At 40.1% G+C, this 19,551-nt stretch overlaps 1 protein-coding gene across 1 annotated transcript; it reads right to left on the bottom strand.

Annotated features, from left to right (window-relative positions):
* Positions 1-1,555: 1,555 nt before the first annotated feature.
* On the bottom strand, positions 1,556-7,880 carry YARS2 (tyrosyl-tRNA synthetase 2). Its single transcript, XM_026722191.2, has 5 exons — positions 7,009-7,880; positions 4,535-4,702; positions 3,560-3,715; positions 2,529-2,699; positions 1,556-2,025 (listed from the first exon to the last, which is right to left on the bottom strand). Exons 1-5 carry the CDS (start codon positions 7,839-7,841, stop codon positions 1,854-1,856), a joined length of 1,500 nt encoding a protein of 499 aa, XP_026577976.2. The 5' UTR covers positions 7,842-7,880; the 3' UTR covers positions 1,556-1,853.
* Between the last annotated feature and the right edge of the window lie 11,671 nt (positions 7,881-19,551).

The raw sequence follows: 19,551 nt of genomic DNA, 5'->3' as shown, positions 1-19,551 counted from the left end.
GGAAAGAGAAAGACATTTGCTGCTTTCCTTGCATGCAGCCAAAAGCAGAAGTGGAAAGAAGCAGCACAATGGCCAGGCTAGGCGCTTGGGGTGAGTGGGGCAAGTTCCCCCCCTTCTGCCCTTTCCCCGCTCCCCTCACTACCTCGTGTTGTTCACAATGCAAGCGACACAAGTCTTGTGTTCCCACAGGCCATGTGGGCAGCACAGCCTTGTGTTCCCGCGCAGCCTGGATTAATTGCTTTGGGGGTGACATTTCTCTGCAACCGCCAAAATTTTCTCACAGACCACCAGTGGTCCTCGGCCCACTGGTTGGCGACCACTGGTCTAAAGCAATGTAAACCTCATCTGCCATAGCAAACATTGCAAAGATAAACGGTTTGCAGTTTGAATCTACAAAAAATGAAGATTATGCCTAGACAATTTGTCAGCTTCTAAAGTTATAACTAATTCTGTAAAGTTGATAGCTTTGTACCAATAAATCACCTTTTAAAGTATGGTCAGTTTTAATCACTTGTCAAGGCAGCTGAGTGAAGTTTCAGTAAATACAAGTATTTTAATTGCTTTGAATAGTTGTAAATATGAGTTGCTTAGATTTGTTTAAAAAGTGTAGCCCAAATTTTTCTACGAATACTGATTTTCAATCCTTTATTAATGAAGTGTCTAAGAAGGATAAATGCATGAAATAAATACAATTATAATAAAGCTTTGTGAAACACTATCCTAGTAAATATAAAGCAATATATCAAATGTACTCACAAGATGTGGACATTAGCAATTCTGTTCTTGTGGAACAGAATGATTAGCACTCCATACTATTACAGACTGACCATGGCAGATTAAACTATGAATCTGATTCCAATTATACAATTCATCACTGCACTGTTGATGAATAACAATTTGATAATAACTAGGTTCAGAGAAACCTAAGCTTTAAACAAAAGCAAGCTGGGAAAGCAGTAAAGGCAGTATTTGGTTAATGCAAACTATCTGTAATATCTTACTTGGAAAGCATAAGATATATAAAGCTTCTGCTGTTTTTGACAGTATAAAAATAGACTTTTCAGTTAGATTAGACCTCAAAGCTAAATTACAATAAATTTAACATTTCTCATCTATTCTAGCATTTGTTTTTAAGCTGAACTTAGCTGCGTTTTTCAAAGCATTCTTACATTTTTGTCAAAACTGTCCAACCCGTAAAATGACTCTAAATAGAAGTTTTTATTGGCCAAGTGTGATTGGGCACACAAGGAGTTTGTCTCTGGTACCTAAGCTCTCAACATATTATCTTAGAAAATACTGAACAAAATTAGTTATTATTAGTGCAGTAGTGCAAGCTACTCCTGCAATTTGGCAGACTGAATCCCACCAGGCTCAAGGTTGACAGCCTTCCATCCTTCCGAGGTGGGTAAAATGAGGACCCAAATTGTTGGGGGCAATGTGCTGACTTTGTAAACCACTTTGAGAGGGGTTTAAAGCCTACGTGCTATTGCTATTCGTCTTTAGAATAGGCCATTTTACCTAAAGCTTGTAATTCAAATAATAATGCAACTAGTAAGTCTTTGAAAATTTGCTTTAATATCCTTATTGCAGAGAATATTTCCACAATGATTTATACATTTAAATTCCATTATAACTGAAACCATTACATGTATTTCATGACTGACTGATGAAACAAAACACCATTCATTTTCCAAATGTTTCTGTAGGTAAGCAGGCCTCACTCAGTGAGAAAAACACTTTACACAACTGTTCCACTGTCCTTGGTAACGTCTGTTGTGTACTTCTGTGTTATGCCTTTCTGATATCTTTGAAGAAAGGTGACCTTTCATAGCTGACTACAAACCTTTATTTTGTCACTCTTCATGTGACAACTGAAGCCATTTTATAATATAATAGTTCCTCTTTCCAATCCTCAGTAGTGATAAACCATTACTGAGAATATGTTGTCCAAGAATAAGTACAGCGTCAGGATTAGTTTCTGTAATATGGTTTATAGAAACCGCACCAACTGTTATGTCACGGTATCTGGAAGAGGAAATTATACAGTTGGATTTACTGCTAAAAAAATCTCAAGATGGTTTAGAAGTAATAAGCATTTATCAGGAATGTGAAGTAGAACAGATTTATTATTTTCAAAACTTGGAAAAAGCAGAGATCCTATTTTCTGATGAAATGCAGGCATCTCCTGCCCACACATGACCATCACTTCTCCCAGGAGCCTACCAGGCCTGCCACTCCAAGGATCTCCCGGACCTCTCCCACCTATCTGCGACACCCCTTAAGTCTTTATTTGGGATTCACAGTGTTTCACATTTCAGGTTTTGACAGGACTGCCATTGTTAAGCAATGTGATCATGTGCTTTACCAGCCTTTCACTTAAGAAATAGCAATCCCAATTGCAATTGCCAGTGTAACCTGAGGACTCCCTGTATATAGGATTCGTGGAAAGTAACTTCTACATAAGGCAATTTATAGCATAACCTATAGAAAGTAAGAGTACAAAGAGACAAAAACATGTGCTAACTTACCCCTTTGGTCCATCTGCAATTGCATTAGCTTTCCGACACAAATCAAGTACTGTTGTTCCAGGTTCAAGCAGCATTTCTATGTAAGGTGCTTCTCTAAAGAGTTCCTGTAGCTCTTTGTCAGACATACTTTCTAATGCATCCACATTGTTGTAATAAAAGGCCTTTGTACATCTGGTAATAAAGTAGTTATCAAAATGCACCCTGCATCAATATTTGCCATACCAGTTTTTCTCAATTTGGGCAGAGCATTTGTATGCTTCAAAGTGCTCTATCATTTACAATTATCCTTCTGGAAAAAAATACCATGATTAATGATTCTGTCATGTCTTCTCCCTCACTTTAAAAACGAAACAAAATAAACGTGCTGCTCCCAAAGGGAAAAAACTATTTTCATGTTGGGGTTAGAGTAGGTTTAAAGGACTGGAAAGGCTTCAGTTCCAAAGTTCCTCTGCACTAATCATGTGCCTCAACATCCCCGTGCACCATTTGTGAAATAAATGAGAAAATGTCATTAGATTTTCCTTTCTTGGTTTAGATCAGGGGTGTCAAACTCGATTTGATTGAGGGCTGCATCAAGGTTGTTTGACCCTGATGAGCATGGCCTGAGTATGCATGGCTGGGGTAGGTGTGGCCAGCTCGACATCACTTGTGTCAGGGTGCCTCTGGTGACCTAGGTTTTTGGCTGTTGCTGCTTCCTGCAGCCCTCTGCCAGCAAAAAGAGCTCAAGGAGGGCCATGCACAACCCTCCCAAGCTCCGTTTTCACTGGCAGAGGCACCATGGGCAGTTCTTCATAATTTCCAGGGCGGCCCCGCGGGCCAGATCTAAGCATACCGGGGGTCAGATCCGGCCCACGGGCCTTGAGTTTGACACCCCTGGTTCAGATGTTTCCAACTTGGGATGGAGAAATTAAGATAGGAAATCCAGAATTTAATTGCCTCTCTTTTTGCTATCTATAAAGCCCTTGCTTATATATCCATTAACAGGACTTTGTTCAACAAATGAGACTTAACAAATTCAATCTGTTCTTTACCTCTTGGCAGATTCCAGACCATTCCTGCCATGCACAAGCTTAGTTACTTCAGCAGCAAGCCGTTTCTGAGGTCCCCGCTTCTCAGGTTCTTTAGCATGCACTTTCATGATATGATCAATTTCCAATCCAGAAAGGAAAGTAAAAAGCTTCAAATACCTTAAAGAGAAGATAGCATTATTTTGCTTCAGTGTCACATAATACAGATTTACGTTTTTTTTAAAGTAGATAATTTAAAAGTGGGACAAATACATTATGTTTCCTTTTCTAAAACTATTGAAAATAAAACCTGACACTAGCAGTAATTGTTTCTGATCAGATAGAGTTAAATTAACATGACAAACTAATCACAGTAAATACAGAAACATTCAGCTCTGAAAAATGGGCTGGGGGGGGAGAGGGTTGAAAACCAGGAATGTATTATTTGTATTGTAATTTATACAGAAGCAATGGAGCTGTTAACCTTTGTTATTCATCAACCCACAAAATTGAGGATGTGTCAACTATTGGTTTAATTTTAAAGTTTATCAGAGTATCCAGTTGATCAGTTAGAACAGAGCTAGGCTCTTTGAGTGTCAAAAGTACTACTTCATGAAGTTTGAGACAAACCAATTGCACAAACCAATTGTGAGGAGTGCTCTAAGCATCTTTTTTTAAAACTACCACATATATTCTATCTAAGTTCTAGGACATTCAAGATGAGCACTTTTGTTCTCACTCCAACTTGATTGTCACAACAATCCTATGAAATAATTTGAAGAAATGCAATCTTCTGCCCATTATATACCAACATTATTGGAAATAAAAATAGAAACAATTAAAAAGCATTTGGGTACCTATTTGTGCTAGACTGAAAGAGTGAGCTCTGTGGCTATGAAGCTTTGAATTCTGGTCTCGCATCCTATAAATCATCATTCTAGCAAACAAGTCTTTTCGTTTTTAGCAGGAAAATAACTCTTCATGTAGAAATAGACTTGCCTTTCAACAGTGGCATCTGGCTGTCTGACAAAGAACTGATACAGTTCAAAAGGAGAAGTCCTATTTCTGTTAAGCCAGACTGCATTCCCAGCAGATTTTCCCAGCTTATCTCCAGTAGTAGTTGTAATAAGAGGCACAGTTATTCCAAATACATCTTTGTCAGTTACTCTGAAGAGAAAAAAAATGGAAATGTTATTTGTCAACAGAGCTTGATATACATTCAATACTATCTGACCGATCACACCTAACACCGGACACAACATGGACAATTTCATGCGTAATATTTTCAGAAATGGTTTGCTATTGCCTTCTTCCTAGGACTGTGAATGACTGGTTCATCTTCCATTCTGACTTCCAATGCCCAAGACCTGATTAAAACTCAGGTTTCCCTGCTCCTAAGATAGTGCCTTAACGACTAGACCAAACTGGCTCTTAAGATCTTAGGTCATTAAATGGGCAGCACAGATTTTTAAAAACCCAACCATTTAAAAACCAAATATATTTTAAGTTTTACAACAGCGTCCCTCAGCCTGACATCATCTTGATATATCAAGAATCTCCATAAACACTTGATTTATCAAACTACAACTTGCTTTATTTTCAATCACCTACTATGTATATGACAGTAGCTATTGTATACTCCAGGATATTGGATGCACACTAGGTTATGGAAAGAATGTATGTCCGAGAGTCCAAATGTCGACAACCTTATTATTCTTTAAATATTCTGGACAAACTTCCATCAGCTCTACCCAGAATATTCAAATGCAAAGAAGTGGTGAAATGTAGTCCAAAATTTTGAAAAAACACTACCACTAATAAAAGTTCATTAATACTCACCTCAGTTCCCTCCCCTAAAGACACTGGGAGATGAATAATATTCAATTGTTTTCTTATGGTTCTGAAATTTATTATTAGAGCAGACTTCAAAAACCCCAAAGGGGAAGGAGACAGAAATGAAATTATGACCCTTTTTCTAGTGTGAAAGGAGACACAACATGCCTACAATAAAGGATAATAAAGGACAGAGCTGAAGAAAGTTCTTGTATGAGAAGCATCAGACACCCCCCCCCGAATGTCCAGTTGTCTCTTGAAAAAAAAAAAACACCCTTTGGGACAATCATGACCTGGATGACTGAGAATCTCCAAAGACATTTAGAACAAATAAAGGACATTGTTTATGTTAAAAGATGCTAGTATCAGTAGAAGAGGCTTGGAGTCTTTATAGAGGCCTCTGTGTGAAACTAGTTCAGGGTATCTATAGTATTATCAGATGTTATATTCCAGCTACAAAGGTGATAATATGATTTACACTACTTTCTTAACCATGGGCCAGTTCTGGAAGTATATAACCCATAACCTTGATTAGTTTGGGGTTCTTTTGCATTCTTGTGACCAAAGAGATCACTGTAGTTGTGCATGATAATAAAATATGCTTTGTTGCATCTATCTCCAAACACTTTGGTTCCTTATTTAAGGCAGGCATTTTCCCACAACACACAAATTAAAGCTTACCTCCAATGGACCCCCACAAGAGACACCAAGGGAGCCAAATGACAAAAGAAGTGTGATGTCATCACACAAAATCTATGACTTACATTCTTGCAAGTACATAATAACAACAGCACTTAAGACTTATATACTGCTATACAGATTAGATTGATAGATCTTTATAGAAATGATTTGTTCACACTATTATGGAAAAGCAAAAAGCTGTGATCTGTTGTTAATGCCTTATTCTACCGTAACAGAGTCAGAAGTCAATGCTTCTTTTTCTTTCCCTATCTTTTCTCACTTTTCTTCCCCCTTTCCCCTTACCTCATTGACCTCTTATTTACTTTTGTATTTTATACTTTATAACTTAATAAAATGTGATTGAAAAAAAAGGTTTATATACCATTTTACAGCCCTCTGTAAATGTAAATGACATGCTGAGCCGTGGTGGCGCAGTGCTTAGAGTGCAGTAAGCGCAGGCTATTTCTGCTGACTGCCAGCTGCCTGTAATTTGGCAGTTCGATTCTCACCAGGGCCAAGGTTGTCTCAGCCTTCCATCCTTCCGAGGTGGGTAAAATGAGGACCCAGATTGTTGAGGGCAATTTGCTGGCTCTGTAAACCTCTTAGAGAGGGCTGTAAAGCAGTATATAAGTCTAAATACTATTGCTAATACACCACCTGCATCCCTTTGTCACATTTGTGACTTTTTTGTCACACCCCAAACCCCAAAAACTTTAACCTTAGACTGTCTACAATTGACCTCACCCCCTTCCTAAGAGGCCTGTAGGGGGTGTGCATAAGTTCACCAATCGTGCCAACGTCCCTGTCCTATTGTTTCTTTTATTTTTCTTACAAGTATCCATCTCATGTATTCAAAACTATATTTATTCTTATACCTGTATCTTGTGAGCAACTGACAAATCAAATAAACACTAAAATTAAGATTTGCTGGCCTTTCTGCCATCTCCTTTCTGCCTTACTTAGAGACGAGGTCGTAGCCAGACATGATATTGCCCAACTGGTCCGCTCCGCCCAGCTGAATGAGGCAGCCGTAGTGACGGTACAAATGCAGGAAGTCGTAAGCTTGAAGGGCCGGGTACAGAAACTCGGCCAAGCCCATGCCTTCGGGGCTGCTCAAGCGGGCCTTGCAGCTCTGCCGGCTCAGCAACGTGCCCATCCGGAGGTGACCCCCGACTCCGGCCAGGAAGCCGATGACCGACTCGTTCTCCAGCCAGCCGGCGTTGTCCAGGAACTGGGCGCTGCCCAGACGGTTACCCTCCTCCTCGGCCCAGAAGAGCTCCCGGTGGTTCTGGAAGAGCCGCTGGAGCCCCTCGCGGAGGCCCCGTGCGCGCTCCCGCACCTGCTCCGCCGTCAGCGCCTCCCGCGCTTTGGTGCGGCCGCTGGGGTCGCCCAGCTGCGCCGTAGCGCCGCCCACCAGGGCGATGACGTTGTGGCCGGCCCGCTGAAAGTGCAGCAAGCCCAGCACCGCCAGCAGGTGCCCGACGTGCAACGAGTCGGCCGTGGGGTCGAAGCCGCAGTAAGCCGTCACGGGAGGCCGGCCGGGCTGGAGGAGCTCGATGAGCTGCTCCTCGGCGGGCTGAGGCGGGAACACCTCCTGGAACAGACCGCGCTGGTACTGCGTAGCTAAGAGCCCCTTCGCCACGGGAGAGCCCGGCGTCGGACGAGCGTCTGGCTGATGATCGTGACGCTGCCGCCGCGTCTGGGAAACCAGGAGTCGGGGCGACGGCGGCGGCGCTGCTCTCCGAGCAGAAAGTAGCCATAGGCTCCCGGCCCGGAGCGTGGGCGCCGCCATCTTACCTACGGAAAACCCGCTGCTTGCTGAGCGCGAGGCATGTCGGGATGGGGGCGGGGCCAAAGCGTTCCATCCCTCTTTGGCGGTGGTGGAGGCGGAGGTAATCCTTGCGTGAGAGGCTTAGCAACGGGATGTTTCCCTGAGATTCTCACTTTTCCAAGTTTGCTGACAGTGGCTTTAACATTTAGACACGCATTTCAGAATGATGAGGGTTACACTGTATTGGTTGTGAAGAGCTGCTTGGGATAACTGCACTTTGATTTCTCTGCATCCAAAACTGCTACTGTCCACCCTAGAGAGAGAGCTATTTATGTTGAAAGTCAACCTAAAGTCAATCAATCGACAAATTGCTATCCTGTGGAATGGCATACTCTCCTCTTCCAGAATATTTATGTATCCATATAGACAGTAATGAGAAGCATCAGAAATGGATTGTTTCCTTTGAAAAATAAAGACAGAAAGAAGCCTGGCTCAACACCACCCCACCACCCCCCAGTAAAAGAAAACACACCACACAGAAAGAACTTCCCCTCTGTTTTTCCTTCCCCTCTGGTTTTTCCTCTCTTAATTAGCTTCTATATTCATTTTTAGAAGGAAGTGGAAAATTCCATTATGGATCCCCAGAGTCAATTTGCATACTTCACTTCCAGCAGGGATGGATGATGTTAAGAATGAAGAATGGATGTTTGAAGTATGTGAGGATCTTGTACATTTCTTTGATCTTAAAAAAAGGATCATGCGGATTTTCACCACAGCTTTTTTTGAAATGATCAGGTTAATACCATAGAATCGGAGTTGGATAGAGATCATCTAGTTCAACCCCCTGCTTAATTGTTGTATCCATTACAGCAGGGGTGTCAAACTCACATTGTCATGGTGGCATCACATGACATATTGGGACTTTTTCCACCTTTGCTAAAATGGGCATGGGCGTGGCCAGTGTGTAATGCATCGGGCCTATGGGCCGGGAGTTTGACAGCCCTGCATTACAGCCTCTCTGACAGATGATTCATCCAATCTTGGATTGAAGACCTCTAGGGAGCAACTCAGCACATCATATGACAACCTATTCCATTGGCTGATAGCTTATACAATCAGACAGTTCCAGAGGTGGTATTCAGCAAGTTCTGACCAGTTCTGGAGAACCGGTAGCAGAAATTTTGAGTAGTTCAGAGAACTGGCAAATACCACCTCTGACTGGAGAATTTACTGTATCCTTCCCCTGCCACGCTCACCCACAGAACTGGTAGTAAAAAAATTTGAATCCCACTACTGGACAGTTCCTTTTTGTTCCTTACAACCGGTTTTAGAAGTTCCAGCTATCACATCGTTTGCATGATCGTGATTCAGGTATTCACACGACAGTTGTATCATCCCACAGACATGGAATCACTATTTCAATCTTCTCTACCACAAAAATGGGGAGGCTAGCAGGAAAATTGCAAGTTTTGATTTTATTTATTTGTATCCTGCCTTTGTTATTTTTACAAATAACTCAAGGTGGCGAACATATCCTACACACTCCCTGCTCTTATTGTCCCCACAACAACAAGTCTATGAGGTGAGTTGCACTGACAGATGAGAAAGTGACTGGCCAAAGTGATCCTTTTGGTTTTCACAGTTAAGGCAAGACTAGAACTAGAGCTTATGGTTCTTTCTTTTGCACCTGGTGCCTTAATCTCTAGACCAGTGGTGGCTAACCTTTTTGGGCTCCTGTGCCAAAAATTGCATGCGCGCCAGCACACATGCACTCGCGCACCAGCACCCAGAATGCAATGTACGGCCTCCCTCCCCATGCCCCCTGTGCATTCGTGTGCACTGCGCCTCTCAGCTGATTTTTCGGCTGGTTTGAGGCCTTTTTCAGCCTCCCAGATGCTTGGAAAAGGCCTCTACAAGGATTTTCAGACCAAATTATAGGCCTGTTCCGTCACTTTTGGTATTATAGGAAGTGATGAAACGGACCTATAATTCATCCTGAAAAGCCTTGCAGATGCTTTTTCCAATCCTCTGGGAGTCTGATAAAGGCCTCAAACCAACCGGAAAAAATCAGTTGTGAGGTGCGTGCATGCGCAGTGAGGTAAGTTTGCCTGTGGCTTGCGTGCCAGCATAAATGGTTCTGTGTGCCACTTGTGGCATGCATGCCATAGATTTGCCATCACGACTCTAGACCAAACTGGTTCCAGTAAGTCCCCTCGGCCCCTCTTCGCTCCTGTGTGGTGCACTGCGCCCTGCTTCCCTCGCCTGCCTTCACTCATATGGCACAAGACACCCCCCCGGCCTTCCTTTGCTTCTGCACCAGGCCTACTAGGGGTTCCCTCAGTATTCCCCCCTCCATGATGTCCTTACCTCCTTTCTTGGGACATCCACTGTTTCCTGCTTTAGGACCAGCATATTTTAGGGTTACAATGGCAACCAGGACTGCCAGGATTGTCACTAAACAGTGCAGCCATGTGATGTCACGATTTAACCATTGCTCAGCAATGAGGCAATAACAGTCCTAATTGTCGTTTAACCTGAGGACTAGTTGTTTAAAAATCAGACTAGAGTAAAAACTAGCTAATTTTTCATGGTTAACCAAAATTGCCAACTCTAATATATGCGAATATTGGATCACAGAAATTGTTTTCTGTGGATCTTAGTTGTTTCCTTTTTGTAGAAATTCTTTAATTCTTTTAGAACTAGATGTTTAGGGCTGTTTATCCTCACTTCCAAATGTATACCCTTTTACCTTTCCATGTTTTATGTATTTATCAATCCAATTTGCATGCTGCTCATCTAAGGAAACTCTGGGTAGTGAACTAAACAAAAAGCAAAGCATTTCATTAAAATTAATTTTAATTATTGAATCAAAAGGATTAAAAGAGAGTCAGTTTGGTTTAGTAGTTAAGGCACTGGGCTAGAACCAAGGAGTCTGTGAGTTCTAGACCCACCGAGGTCATGAAAGCCAGCTGAGCAACTTTGGGCCTGTCACTCACTCTCAGCCCAATTTACCTCACAGTGTTCTTGTTGCGAGGAAAATAGGAAGCAGTGGTGGGATTCAATTTTTTTTACCACCAGTTTTGTGGGCATGGCTTGGTGGGTGCGCTTTGTGCATGCATGCACACAAAGGATTTGATACTGACCTGCAATCCTACATTCTACCTATGTCTTCAACAGCTGAAGCGCGGCAATCCGCTGTGCCTCACGAAGCAGCTGAGCTTCAAAATCAGGAAATAAAGGGCAGTATAAAGCCAGAACGGGTGGGAGGGCCCAGCAGCCGATTGTCAGAGCGAACCAGTTCACTCACAGATGATTGATTCTCGGAGCTATCGGTTTGGCTGATCTAGGTCGAACTGGTAGAATACCACCACTGGGAGGAAGGTATGTTGGAGATGTTTACCACCTTGAGTTATTCATAAAAATAATAAAGGCAGGCAATAAATAAAGTCAAAAGAAACCAAGCCAAGATCCAAAAGAAGCTCAGTAATAATTGACCACCTGCCAGTGCAGTTATGATTGACATCCCAGCACTAATGCCTAGGGAAGAATCAGGTGTTCACAGCCTTCTGAAAGGTCAATATAGTTCAGGCTACTTATTTCTAGGGATTGCAAAGGGCAAAGAAGACATACTTCTGGGGCCTGCCACTTGAAACTGTTTCACAATGAATACTTGGAGCATGCTTCATCTCAGCAAAGAACAATATTTTTCTTTAAATCTTAAGCTAATATACACATCCGACTCATTGTAGCAAAGCACTAACTGTTAAATTAAAACGTCTTAAAAGTTGCCAAGTTTGAAAAACACTGATCTAGAGACGTTCCAGTCTCCAAATCACAAAAATCTCTCTTTCCAGGAGATGGCAGTATTGCACTTAGCCTCTAATTATGCCAGCATAGTTTTAATGGACACTGATCACAGAATTTATTACATATATATTAATTTAAATAAATCAGGATAGAGGTGGAAGGGACCTTGGAGGTCTTCTAACCCAACCCCCTGCTCTAGTAGGAGACCCAATACCATTTCAGATAGGTGGATTTCCAGCCTTTTCTTAAAAACCTCCAGTGATGAAGCATCTACAACTTCTGAAGGCAAGCTTTTCCACTGGTTAATTGTCCTCACTGTTCGGAAGTTTCTCTTAATTCTAGGTGGCTTCTCTCCTTTTTTTTTTAGTTTTCATCCATTGTTTCTCGTCTTGCCTTCTAGTGCTTTGGAAAATAAATTATTTGAGCTTTTGGAAAAGGTTGTAAGTAGCATAGTGCAAATGTGTCAACCTTTATACTCTACTAATGTTGAAGCACATTGTTAAGAACTTCATTATCGTTCATGGGCGGCTACAACTATAGAAAATAAATAAAACCATTTGCTCCATGAAGAATGGGGAATAACAGAGCACAGTATATAATACTCAAAAGGTTATACAATACAAATAAAGTTACTATGTGTTCCAGTGCAAGTTGAAAATTTAGAATTGTGGCTAAAAGTTATATCTAGAAGGGTTTTTTTTGTCTTAGTGTGACTTTTTGTTTGTTTTCTGAGAGTGGTTGGGATAAGATCAAGCCAAAATATGCCGTTTTGCTGTGTGAAAATGTTAGAATCTGAACAAGGAATGGGATTGTATAACCCTCTTCAGTTATCTTCTTTTGCATGTAGTTTAAGATATGTACCATCTATTGAGTGTGTGTGTGAGTGTGGGTGTGGGTGTAGGTGTGCCTTCAATAAAGGTAATAATAATAACAAAACAGTATTGACTTCTAGAGACTGCCTGAATTAGTACCTGCAATTTTCTTGGTAAGGTTTTTCAGAAGTGTTTGCCATTGCCTCTTTCCGAGGCCTGAGAATGAATGACTGGCTGAAAATAACCCAACTAGTTTTGTGCCTAAGGTGAAATTAGAACTCATGGTCTCCTAGTTTTTAGCTTGGTGCCTTAATCATGACATCAGACTGGCCCTCTATTCATCAGTAGCAATAGCTAGGTTTTTAAGACAATAATAAAATACTACATGCTCTATGGGACTATTTTTTAAAAATCTAATGATGGAAAACATTTTTCCAACTGATGATGGAAAAAGTTCAACAACTCTAAAATATCTGAGGTGTGAGATGCCAAGAACAAGGGAAGAAGACAAAGTTTCTGGATTTTGATTGGTACTTTTCAAAATGGGTCATTTCCATTTTCAAGAGGTCTCAAAATGGCCATTGCTGAGAATTCTGGAAACTGAAAAACACATTTTATATATTAGAGAAAACTTGTATACTGCAGGAGTGAGAAGGCTATTAGTGATTGAGGACTACTTGTAAAAAAAAAGGATAACTAAGGATCTAACATTCTCACAATGATCTCACAGAAGGTAAGGGCAAAATCCTTTAAAAAATGAAGTATTTTTTAAAAAGGCAAACATTGATACACTAATTCTATTGGTATATATAAGTATTTTAAGCCCCATGTGTCAAAACATTACAGCTAAACTGTAATCTTATATTTCTGAAATTTACCTTTGAGTAGAATTAAAGTTATGAATAGACAGGTTTATTCTATTATAGACAAGGTGTCTATTGTTTATTGAACTATTTTAAAAAGCAAAACGATGGCCTTTTCATTCCATCCCGTTTCTATTTAGTACAATTTTTTTTTAAATGTGCATGAATGGATCTGGTTGCTTGTGGAATGAGCCAATATCTGTTCCAAGTATCTTGGGTCAAAATGTCAAATCTTTTAAAATGCTGTTGAATTTATTAGATGCTTCTTTAGACAGAACCAACCCTTTGTTTGAAAGGTATGCCAAAACAGATTTTTTTTTTCAACTGACAAAACATTGCCTCTTTCCACCCTTATATTCTGATTTCTGCTTTCAAAAATACCAATTAGCTCCTTTCAGACCTAACATGTACCTGGTATGTTTTGTAAGATAAACACAATGCAGACTAGTTAAGTGTTTTTAATTCCTGTAGAAGCATTCTGGAAATATAACACTATTTTGTAATTATTATTATTTATTCATCAGATCAACTTACAGAGCTGCCCAAATGAGGTGTAGATTGACAGGGTAATATGCAAAATTGAAAACAACAAATAACAATCAAAATCATTAAATTAAATCTCACCTGGGCAATTTCAAAGAACAAAACACACAGCAGAAATCTTTAGAGACTGTCAAAATAAAAGTTGAACCTCCCAACCCAATGCTTAAGAGAAAAAACAGATTTTCAACGCCTTCTAAAAATCAGTCAGGGTCCAGACCATCTGAATGTTAGCAATGTTGTCTTATTTGGCAGATATGTTGACAGAAGAAAGTCTCCTGGGTTTTCACCAGAGAGGATTACTTAAGTGATGGGATCTGGAGCATATCCAACTTGTCAGATTTTATTGGATGGGCAAAATTAATTGGAGACAGACAATTCCACGGAACACTACATCCTGTGCCACCTGTGCCACGAAAGGTTTCACAGGGAAAATTCAGCACCTTGAACTCCATTTGGGAGCTCATTGCAGCTGCGCAGCAATGATGCTACTGTTAGCCTTGCAAAGTAGTCCAGTCAAGGAGCACAACCACGAATACTAACTCTATTATAAGTATAACTGATTCCAATAAAGGAGAATATTTGTAGCTCGGGGTTGAAATGAGCGGTCCTTGGTGCTCTTTGAACTTGGTTTGTTTTCTTGCAGATGTTTCATTACCCAAACCAATTCTAGCACTGATGATGTTATCTAGTTTGGGTAATGAAATGTCTGCAGGAAACCAAGCAAGCTCAAAGAGCACCAAGGACTCCTCATTAGCAGATTCTTGTAAGACTGAAAGAATTTATCTCCTTTCCTTTTCTTTCCCAGAAAACTAAGAGCGTCTCTTACAAAAACCCTCATGCTCTCTGTGCCTTTATGTACTGAGACATCTTTTACATGCTGATTTCTCACTCTGTAGTTCTTGTCTCAAGGTCATTCCCACGTGCCAGTTGCCACACGGATGCTCTCTAGACTAGCTGTAACATCTGAATAATACTCTCTGGAATTATTATCAAGATGTTAGTAATGTGCTGTTATCAGCAGTTGATAGTACCAAACTGATGAGTCATCAAACAAAACTCAGAGTTCTCATTGGAGGCCAAGTGACCAAGTTCAAGTTATCCTACTTTGGATTAAAAGACCCAGCTCTCTGGAAAAGTCTTTAATGCTGGGAAAGATGGAAGAAAACAGGACAATGACCAGCAGCAAGACGGATGGATTCAGTTACTGTGGCAATGAGTGTACCATAGGAAAACCTGAAAGACTAGGTTAGGAGCAGATAGTCACAGAGAAAATCTGCATGTCACTAGGAGCTGAAAACAACTTGCTGGCACCTCTCTCTCTTTCTCTCTTCCTCTATCTCTATCATGTTCTATTTATTGTCTGTCTGTCTGTCTATCTATCTATCTATCTATCTATCTATCTATCTATCTATCTATCTATCTATCTATCTATCTATCTCATCTATTTCACCTAATCTCTCTCTGTCTCTGTCTCTGTCTCTGTCTCTGTCTCTGTCTCTGTCTCTGTCTCTGTCTCTCTCTCTCTCTCTCTCTCTCTCTATGTCTTTGTCTCTGTCTCTGTCTCTCTCTCTCGGCTAATATTCTTATATTACCTTTTGAAAACCAAAAAGATAATTTCCCCTCTCCCCCAAAACATAATCTCCTTGTCAAAAGCACTTTCCCCTGCTTCATCTCCAAATTCTGTATCTTAGAACTCATATAAGCTAAATTTCTGCAGTGCATTACCAGTGATTGATCATCCATTATTTTAGAGAAGGACTGGTCCCAGGGGCATGAAGGCATCCATTTGACAATAAATACATCCCTACATAAATAAAACTATTGAACTTTAACCCCAAGAAAAAAGAAAGTCATTTCGGAATCTGCTTTAAATCCCAGAATTCAAGCCCTAAAGGAATGCAAGGAGAATGTGTCTCCACTGGGGAAAAAGCAAAGATAAAATGCTTATGATAAATTAGAAAGGAGCTGAGTAATCCAAAGCAGTTCAGTTGTGATAACTGAATGTAAAGTTCCTGTGATTTTTTTCCCCAGAGCCCTGCTTCCCATATATGGTGTTTACAGCAAAAGATTAGCACCAATCACATTAGAGAATGTTTACATAGGGTGTTACTTCAATGCTGCAAAAGTATTAGTCCTAGATCTTACTCATTTTCACAGCTAAAGGCATTTTCACATCAGAGGGTGTATTAGCAAATATTTACAACATAAGAAAATTGAATAGATGGAAGGTTTTGATGGAAAGTGATTCACATACGTTTAGTCTTCCTTTCAATTTGGGTGGAAAAAAACCATCTTGGGAGTTTGCTAATTTTTAGTTATTGGTAGGGATGCATTTTGATAATGTTTTTATTATTATTTTGTAATCCAAGATAATGTTTGGATGTGGTCACAGGCTGCATTTTGATCCCAGGGAAATTACTAGGAGCAAAGGAACATCTAGCAAGCCAATCTATTTACACAGGAATCAAAATGAGAAAGTATTTTAGAAACAGCAAAACTGCAGATCTCACCCTTTGGGGATTAATATTAACTGAATAATATTGCAAAGCAGAGGATTTATAATTATTTGCACAATGATGTCTGCTAGCCACCGAACGATAGATAATATCTTTTCTGCAGCCACCTCTAAAGAACACTAAAGCAAATGAAATGATTAAGGTCATCGATTAGATTGTCTGTTGAGGAAAGAGAAGTTATGGGCTTTAAGAGACCATTTGCCTTGCCTTTCAGTTACTCATTATTCTTACTGTTCTGAAGAAAAGGTGTGAACTCCTGAAATCCTGGGGCTAATCAGGAAACACAGATAGCAAGAGAAAATGCAGTACTTCTTTCCTTTTTACAACACAGTGAATGCAGCATGCAGTATGAAGAGAATTTGGGCTGGTAAAAATACAAAATATTTGAGGAAAGGGAACTGAGAAGGAAGAATCCTCCTCTAATTGAAATTGAAGTATAGGTAGATTTTAGCAAGGTCTAATGATCTCAGTGTAATTGTTCCCATGGTTCCTATGGTCTACAAAGACAGTTCTAGTGGTCTTAACAACATAACGTGGCTCTCTCTATAGACATGGTCTATAATTTCAGGTAAACTTGTGGTTTACCCAAAACCGTTGGAATATCAATTAAGCCCACCACATAAAACTCTGGTATATAAATGATTGTTAGGAGACTCAAAATATGCATGGAATTTGAACTTCTTGGACACGAGAAGAATGGGATAAAATGCAGTCATGACAATGTGATAGTGTGTGTTTGTGTGTGTGTGTGTACAAAGCAAAAAGTAGTTGTTCCTCTTGATATTTGAAGTTTCACTTGTTATGACATTGTTATTTCAGCAATTTAAAGCCATATGTTTGGGTGGATATCAACGTGTACAAAGGCTAAACTCAAGGAGCTACAGTTTTATGATTCTATGTGTGATTTTAAATGCAGCATTAATGTTTAGAAAGGTTAGCTCAAGTCAGCTGGCTTCCTCAAAAGCTACTAGAACTGGATTATCTCAATGTACAGGCTGTCAGTAGGAAATCCCTTTACTGTTTTGGTTATCCTGTGTATTTAAGAGTAATTATTTCCTGCATAGCTCCCATTATCTAAAAAGAACAATAATTCACCAGAGTCAGTCTACTACTGCAGGGGTGGAAAGCCTATTGTATACCTTTCCAGATGTTGCTGAATTACAGCCCCTTTAGAGTCTTAATCAGTATGAGCAATAGTGGGAAATGCTGAAGTTGAATATTTAGCAAGAGGCTGCAGAAACTACATTCTTAAATAAGAGACTACATCTGCAAGCTAACATAGATATTATTGTGGCCACCATATTGGTTTTTCCATGTCTTCCTTTTAAAATACTCAGTGTGAAATGGGAATTGTCTACTTTTTTTCTTGAAAAGGGGTAAAGAATCATGAAGTTGGATGGGGCTATGTAAGATATTAAATCCAATCCCCGGTCAATGCAAGAACCCACATGAAAGCATTCCTGAGCAAAGGACAAATTGTGACCTACCTTAGTAGTTAGTTCTATTGTTTAACTGTTCTTAACACTTAGAAACTTTTTTTAAAGTTTCAACTGGATTTGAACTTCCTGTAGTTTAAATCCATTACCTCATGTCTTGCGCTATTTGCAATGTGAATAAATCTAAACTTTCAGTTCTCCCCTCTTAGTTTAATTTCCCTCAAGGTTATGTATCTTGTTTGTGTGTCTAACCTGGAACCCTGCTCTTTCAACAAACTTTTTACAATGGGATTACATATTATCTTCTTAGAGGAGGTAGAATCAAAACAGAAGCAAACTAGTTCTAATTTTTACTATTCAATACCTTTTTACCATTTTTATTAGACAGCTGGTATATTATTATTTCTCATTTCCTTGACATTCTGAGCTCAGTCTAAATATTAGCCTTGCTGAGTCCATCTTGGCAAATCTTTGTTATGTTCTTCCTTGGTGAAGAGCTGAACTCTGGCACTATTCCATTATGCTCAATTGCTTCAAATGTTTTTCTCGTTCTACCTCAGGGAGTCAGACTCACGGTGTCACAGCGGCATCACATGACATATCACAACTTTTTTCCTCTTTGCTAAACTGGGCATGAGCATGGACGGCGCATGTTGCATCTGGCCTGCAGGCCGGGAGTTTGACAGTCCTAGCTCAATTCTGAGCTGAGAAATGGACCTCCCTTTAACTCAATTTTCTCCCTTGTGATCAGAAATGGATTTGAACCAAAGAGGTCTCTGCAATGAGAGAGGCTGTGCATGCATGGTATGTTTACCAATGGTTGGTCCATTTATAGTTACACTAAACAGTAAAATAACCATTTAGGGTAGGTTCACACCCTACCTCTGTTAGGTCAAACGTACATCAAACGCAAGAGGTTAATGTGTGCCGAGCAGAGTATGACAATGTAATGCATAGAGATTGATGCTCCTCATGTTGAAGCCAATTTTATTGTACAAAAGGAATACTCTTGTTTGTTTTCATTTTTAATACGAAAGAAGCCAAGCAAGTTTGGATGGTTTAATCCTTGTTAAGGAGAACAGTTGTGGTGGTTTTTCCAACCTTTCTTCTGTCTAATATCAACTATCAGAACATAACTTGCTGAGCAGATTTAACTGCTCTGGATGCACCATAACTCTCATATGCATACTTGTAGCATTTAATTGCAAATTTCTGATTGATTTTCCTAACGATTGCATTGTTTCTTTTTCTGGATCAACTGTGAATAATTTTGCCCTGTTTTCTACATTACAAACCTTCTATTAGTTGAGAACAGCTCAGTGGCTAAGACACTGAGCTTCTCGATCGGAAAGGTCAGCAGGTCGGCAGTTTGAATCCTTAGCACTGCATAGTGGAGTGAACTCCTGTTACTTGTCCCAGCTTCTGCCAACTTAGCAGTTCAAAAATGTAAAAATGCAAGTAGAAAAATAGGGACCACTTTGGGGGGAAGGTAACAGCATTCTGTGCGCTTTCAGCATTAGTCAGGCTGGCCACATGACCACGGAGACGTCTTCGGACAGCACTGGCTCTTCAGCTTTGTAACAGAGATGAGCACTGCCCCCTAGAGCCAGAAACGACTAGCATGTATGTGTGAGGGGAATCTTTACCTTTACTTTATAACAACAATGCTTTTTTTTTCCAGGCTAAACATACTCAATATCTTTAATTGTTCCTTAATTATTTCTCCTTCCAGGTTCCTTATCATTTTGATTGGG

This window comes from Pseudonaja textilis, chromosome 5 (assembly GCF_049901715.1).
Source record: "Pseudonaja textilis isolate UNSWEBS1 chromosome 5, rPseTex1.2, whole genome shotgun sequence".
Lineage (NCBI taxonomy): Eukaryota > Metazoa > Chordata > Lepidosauria > Squamata > Elapidae > Pseudonaja > Pseudonaja textilis.
Note: the sequence above shows the minus strand (reverse complement) of the source record. Positions and strands in the feature narration are given on the sequence as shown.

What these genes read in the sequence shown, in the direction of transcription:
- YARS2 (XM_026722191.2), bottom strand. Translation starts at nt 7,841, where the DNA reads ATGGCGGCGCCCACGCTCCGGGCCGGGAGCCTATGGCTACTTTCTGCT. An exon ending in GGCTACGACCTCGTCTCTAA is followed by an intron (nt 4,703 to 7,008) that starts GTAAGGCAGAAA and finishes TTTTCTCTTCAG; the next exon opens with AGTAACTGACAAAGATGTAT. An exon ending in CCAGATGCCACTGTTGAAAG is followed by an intron (nt 3,716 to 4,534) that starts GCAAGTCTATTT and finishes CTTCTCTTTAAG; the next exon opens with GTATTTGAAGCTTTTTACTT.